The following is a 6,331-nucleotide window of genomic DNA, read 5'->3' as shown; positions in this document are numbered from 1 at the left end:
GCTCTTCCTGTGACTTGTCCCCACAAGCACTGCTCCAGTCTGTCACTTGCAGGTCATCTGGGCTCTAGCATTAAAGAAGACTGAGTTTCTTTAGGAGTGAGCTTCTCAAAGGAAAATAACTTGGTTAACTAAGTTGATATTAATTGGCTTTAAAATTCTGCCTGAAATTGTATGGCTATAAAACTTTACTGTGCTCCTTCAAGAGGAAGAGAAAATGCCTAAATCATTTACTGGGCCACTGTCTTACTTCTCACACTCTGCCTTCAAGATTCAAATGGGTTTCACTGTGCCGAGCATCCCTTCTGCCCTTCCCACCAGCTGACCATTCTGGTGGAATTCTCAGAAGCAGAGAATTGCACAGAGCTCCAAGTGAACTCAACTTATACAGCATTTGAAGGAAAATCATTTGTTCTAAAACATAGTATACTGCACATGCATTTTTCACTAAGTGCATGAAGATGAAGGAAGGAAAACACAGCTGGCAGCTTCTCTGTCCTTGGGCTCTTGCTCTTGGAGAAGACCCATGTGGGGAGGCCCAGCCGAGTATCAGCACCACATTAACCCCGCTGTGTCTGCACTCAGGGTTGGATGTCACGGATCTCTCTCGCAGGTACTCTGGTCCCAAACCATTTAAAGATTAAAGAGGCCTCAGACCTTGAACACAACTTGATCCTTGACTAAACAGTCAAACAGCAGAATTCTCACTGCAAATGTCTGCACTTCCCACAGCTGAAATTGGATACAGGCTGCTTAACCACATAAAGCTGGAAAAGGCCACCACTTTGTTATCAATGCATTTTTAGTGCATTTCTTGCATTTTCCATAGCAACAGCAGTCACAAAGGGCAGAAAGTGCTGTTCCTATATAATTCCAAGATTCTTACTTTTTTTTTTCCCTCCTTGTTATCAATACTTCCACAAGTCTGAGAGGATGTGTTAATGAAAACACAAAAATCTTCCTTGGAAAAATACAAAAGAAAACTTTGTTATGTGAATGCAAGGAAGTTACTTTTTGAAGGTGGGTTGTAGTATCAAGCAGGTCAAGAGAGCAGACTAAAAACTATCATAAACATCAATTCTTCACACCTCAAGTATAGATTAACAGGAGAAAACCTATCAGCATGGGAGTGCAACATACATACATGAAGAGAGCAACAAGCCAGAGTATGGCTGTGCACACTGTGTCACCTCAAGCCAGCGCCGTAATTCTGCACTAGGGATCAAAAGGAGTGATCAGCTTCACTTCTGCCTGGTGCTGGCACTGTCCAGTTTAATTCCTGGTTGTGACAGACACCCTGGACAAAATATTAATGCTTCTAGTGCAATTCTTTTTCATTAGATTTACCAAAGGTACAATTCCAGGAAAAATTTCAAAGCCTAAACCTTACACAGCAGTGATTGCACTACAAGGAACAGGTAATGCTCCCAGCAAGACCCGAGCATGCTGAACACACCAGGAGCATGTGCTACTGTGAAACACCATCTCCCCTGCCAAACAGAATAGATTTGTAACTGTAGCAGAGTGAAAAAGAAAACAGAGAGGACATCTCCCACCTATTTTGACAGAGCTTCATAGCAATTTACAGAGTAAAACGAGACAGGGAGATTCAAGAAAGCCAGACTCACCCTCCCTCGGCTGAATGCACTGAACAGGTTCTTGGTGGTGTGCTTGAAGCAGATCATCTCTCTGTACCTCTTCTGCTTATGCAGAGAGAGACAATTTACAGCATACCCAGCACAACTGTGTGATTTTGAGGATTGTCCTAAAATCTGCAGCACTGTAACTGTGTGTGTCACAGAAATGTCCTATTTAAAGCCCAAATAAAACCAGTACTTCAGAATCCCCAACGATTTTATATTCAACTTAGGTACAGTGCTTGTTCTTTAAAAAAGAGGGAAAATAATCACTATCAAAAGGCTAAATGCTTTTTTTCAGACCTAATATTTCAGAAGCTTACCTTGCAGCCTTCACATGTAATGACACCATAATGGATTCCTGATGATTTGTCTCCACAGATCTTGCATGGAATAATTTCAATTTGAGCTGCAACAGAAGCACGCAACCAGTTAATTACATTTTCTTTTAAACACCTTATAAAAGCATTCCCTGATCAGCATTTGTACAGTGAAAACTAATAACCTGCTAAACATTATACTGCATTAACTATTCATTGCTGAACTGCAAGGATCCCCTAGAGCTTTGGACTAAATTATGGCTGCTCGTTATATAATAGCTTTTGGGTTATTAAAATGGGTCATTTGAGAAGGTGTTTAAGAACCCACAAGAAGGCTACAATCAGCATTTCAAAGCCAAAAAGAATAAGAGAGTTCACATTTTGGCCAAAGAGCTAAGATGACACAAGAAAGGTTTCTTCCAACTGTATTCATGTGAGACCATAGCAGGTAATTGTAAAGCTTGCCCTGCCTGGAAGCGAACACACCACCCTTACCAGAGCCACCAGCATCCACCCAGCACACACGACTGGCCAGCCCTAACAAGAAGTTACAAGACAAAGAGCAACTCCATTCTGCATGGGAAACCCAAAACTTATGTATCTGAATCACAAGGGAATTTATCAGGACGTATTTGTGTATTACCTACCACAGAACAAACAAGGCAGGAAAATACAGAAGCACTCAGTTTACCGAAACCAAAGGAGCTGGCAGAGTCTGGAAAATGCCGTACAGTTATAAGGCATGAAAGCCCTGACCTACCTACTGAATTCAGTTCAGTGTGTGACTACCTCTAAGTCAAGCACCTTCCCATCTGAATACATGGGTTCAAGAAGGGACTCCTGCATGCTCAGGGACACCTCTCAACTCCTTTTGGAGTGCAAGGCTGCAGTCATTTTGCTGGCAAATTTGGACAGACCGTGCTCAGGCACTGCTTTAGTGATCAAACACCAGCAGGGCACATTTCACGTGTGCTTGGCTGTGCTCACAAACACAGATCACACACAGGTAGCTGACTGAAATCCCAGCAAAGCCCTCGCTCTGCTGCCGTGTGTTAGGGTGAAACTGCACCAGTTTTCCGGCAGTGGCTTAGTTGGAACAGTACAAGTGCAACTCTTTCTGTGTCTGTAACTGTGATACATTAACAAGTGCTGTTCACCTCCTTGAGGAGCTCAAATCCATTCACAAGCTGCCCGACTGAGAGCTCCTCTTTCATCCAATTTACGGCTATCCAGTCTGTGACAACACACAAAATCACATCTAATACTACTGTCTTACAATGCATTAGCTTAACTTCAGTTGTACTCTGTTCTCAGAAAGTCATGTCCACTCTAAAAACATTGCATTTTGCATGCCATTAAATCCCTAACCGGATGCTTATTATTACTCAAGAATCATCTTGCAGTGCTGCTGTGTGCTCCATTTCATTGCAGCCCAACAGAGCTCAGGATGTGGCCCAAAGCATAAGATAACTATCAAGCAGAAGCCAGAAGACTTGCAGCACAGCACCCACTGTGCTAAAATATCACTTCAAAATATTCTCCAGGTACATCAAATGGGGCAGCTGAGCAGCACCCAAATGGGACCTGTTTGCTCCCAGGAACCTAAGAGCAGCTAAAATGCTCTGCTGGGGAAGGCAGTGCCCAACAGCTGTGGACTACAGGGCTTTTGCCAGGCAGTTCTGTATCAGCAGCTTTCTAAGTATTCCCATACAGCAGGACACCACTTGCATCTGCTTCCATCATAACAACCTTGGTATCCTTGACCTTTAATCCCCACCATCCTTGCAGCGATAAAATAAAAGGCTGAAATTAAAAGGTCTGTTTAGGACACCTAAGGAAGGAAATGCTTCTTCCCCAAAAATGGTTTTTAATTTCACTTTGCTTTCAGCTAACACATTAAACACAATGGAGCAGGAAGTGAACTAATAAAAGGGAAAAATAATACGTGTGCTGTTTCATTAATGTGCTCCATGAATTATTACTAAAGCCTCATGTTTGTGAGCTTGCAGCAGAAGGGTGGCATAACCCCCCATTCACATCAACAAATTGGAGAACAGACTGAAATTCACAGAAACTCAGGATTTGTATCATGTGCAGTTCAAATTCACAGAGCAATCCTGTGGGCAAATTCCAGAACAGCTCTCCCAAATCCCAGTTGCGCCTTTTCAACATATGATTATTTTTCTCCTCTGCTGCAGTGAATCAGCAGCCTTCTGCAGCTCCTTGGACAGGGTAGTGACAAGGCTTATCTCCACAGCTACATGGCAATGTATTTTTTACATTTCACTTTTATATACATAATTACTGCCTTATTTTGAATAGGTATGATATAATTGGATCTAGTTTATCTACAATCTCCAGCATGTTAGTTAAATCACCCATGAAGCCTGTCTATGCAATCCCTATTTCTTAAGCAACAGGACATTTGCAGAGTGTTTCTGAAGGAATGTAACATGCCTTCAAAGTGATGGCCTAAAGCTAGGTTAGTAATAGTCTAAAAGGTGCCATAATTAGTCCCAAATGCATTTTCCAGGGTGCTTTACTGGTGTAAGAGAATCTCCACAGATTCACAGGCTCCAGCTGTACCAGCATTTCCCTAACATCATTTTTATGAGCGCCGGCACCAAATCAGGTATAGTTTCAGAATTCCTGATTTCCCCAAATTTACATCTTCAAGGTACTTACTTTCAATTAGGCACACAGCATTTAAAACTCCAACTTACTGCTGCACTCTGAGATGCAGGACAATGGGATGAATCTCAGATGCACAAATCGCTGGGGACTGCCACAACCAATTGTAGTACAAATTAATGCACAGAGAGATCAGATCAATTACTGCTCCACGTGGTACCTTTGCAAATCAACTCATTGAAATGGAACCCCTGTCGCACGTTCACACACTTCCCATATAGCATGAAAGGACTTAAGATACTTTAAACTTACTAAATGCAAATTGCCTGTGCCAAGATTATGCATTTTTTCTTACAAGGGTGAAAATATTTTCCCCACTTTTAACTTTGACATGCAAATATGTACTTGCTAAAACCTTGTTCTTATGCAAACAAGGCAGGTGGGAAATATTTTTACATGTCAAGAATATGTTCTGACTTGGTTTCTCACATTCCCAGAGTTACTTAAAGCTTCCTACTTGCTCAAATTAATTGTACCTGTTCTCTGCTTACATTTATTTATATGGTATATTTTTCAAGATTACATAAAATACTCTAATTCATGCTTTAGACTAGAATTAGCCTAAATTACAGTTTACACTTTCTGTCTCCTGGGGTGGTGCTCAGGCTGATTCAGGCTGGTTCATGCATGAGCAAATTATTTCTTAAATATGAATTGCAGAAAAAAATAAACTCTTGTGGTTGCTTAGGAACCGCCACAGATACCCAGGTGACAGATGTAGTTTGTACTCCCAGATTAAAGGCCTAAGACTCTTTCACACCCTGAAATAACAGTGCTCCAAAATCCTACCAAGGCTGTTCTGTGCCAAAGGCAGCAAAGAGGAGGAATAAAAGCCCAAACAAACCACCAAGTGCAACAAATGCAAGCTCCAGCACCAAGACCCACCACCAAATAAGTTGCTACAGAAAGGACTCCTGAGAGAAAGAAGGGACCTTCCCAGGGCTGGAGGCAGCAATCCCTACAAACTGATGTCAAACACGCTCATCTCCACAGCAAAGGGCCTCTGCCATCCACTAACACCCCTCAGTTAATGTGCCTTCACTTGCAGCTGTTCCTATCACCAGACTGTCTGGTAACCGTCCTCCTGCTGTAATGTCAGATGAGCTTCCAGAAAAAGGCATGTGGACTCTGATCTGCTCAAAATCAGACAGAACAGGAACTTGAGCCCAAGTGTTACAGGGAAAAAAGCCAGTGTTTTTCCCCCCGAACATTTTTTCTTCCTTCATCCACCGCGTCTTCACATGGCAACTGTCTGAAGTAGCTCTGGTATGCTTAAATAACACCATCGCCTCCACCTAATTCCTAGGGAACATGCGTACCAGCCAGCCAGTGAGAGCACTCAATGACATCTTCTGCTGGCACCTGGAACAGAAGAATATGCCCTTATTCCCTCCTGCTCTAGGGGAGTTTATTCCCCAAACCTGGAACAGTTTCACTGGGTTTGCCTGCCTTTTTCAAGCTCCCTCCCCCAACCAAACCCTCTAGACAGCCTCTCCCTTTTTATTAATTCCCACATAATGAAATGTTGCTTTATTCCTTGTCCAGTTTGTGCAGTAGAGAAGGGAGAAAATGTAATTCTCTATCTGTAAGGGAATGCACTGTACAAGCTCATAGTAATCTTTAATTTCTCTCTTTCTAACTCATGAGGCAGACTCAGATCAGGTCAAGAGCCTGTACAGCCAAGCA

At 42.4% G+C, this 6,331-nt stretch overlaps 1 protein-coding gene across 3 annotated transcripts in view; it reads right to left on the bottom strand.

Moving 5' to 3' along the window:
- RORA (RAR related orphan receptor A) overlaps positions 1-6,331 on the bottom strand; it is a 114,292-nt gene that overhangs the window by 28,131 nt on the left and 79,830 nt on the right. For all 3 annotated transcript variants that reach the window (XM_017737397.1, XM_017737383.1, XM_017737392.1), the window contains exon 2: positions 1,958-2,043. Coding sequence is in view for 2 of the 3 variants with exons in the window: in XM_017737383.1 (XP_017592872.1) it covers positions 1,958-2,043 (86 nt within the window). In the remaining variant the exon portion in view is untranslated. The remainder of the gene's footprint in view (positions 1-1,957; positions 2,044-6,331) is intronic.

This window comes from Corvus brachyrhynchos, unplaced genomic scaffold (genome assembly GCF_000691975.1).
Source record: "Corvus brachyrhynchos isolate BGI_N302 unplaced genomic scaffold, ASM69197v1 scaffold200, whole genome shotgun sequence".
In the NCBI taxonomy this organism is placed as follows: Eukaryota; Metazoa; Chordata; class Aves; order Passeriformes; family Corvidae; genus Corvus; species Corvus brachyrhynchos.
The sequence above is the reverse complement of the archived record's forward strand: the minus strand, read 5'-3'. Positions and strand labels throughout refer to the sequence as shown.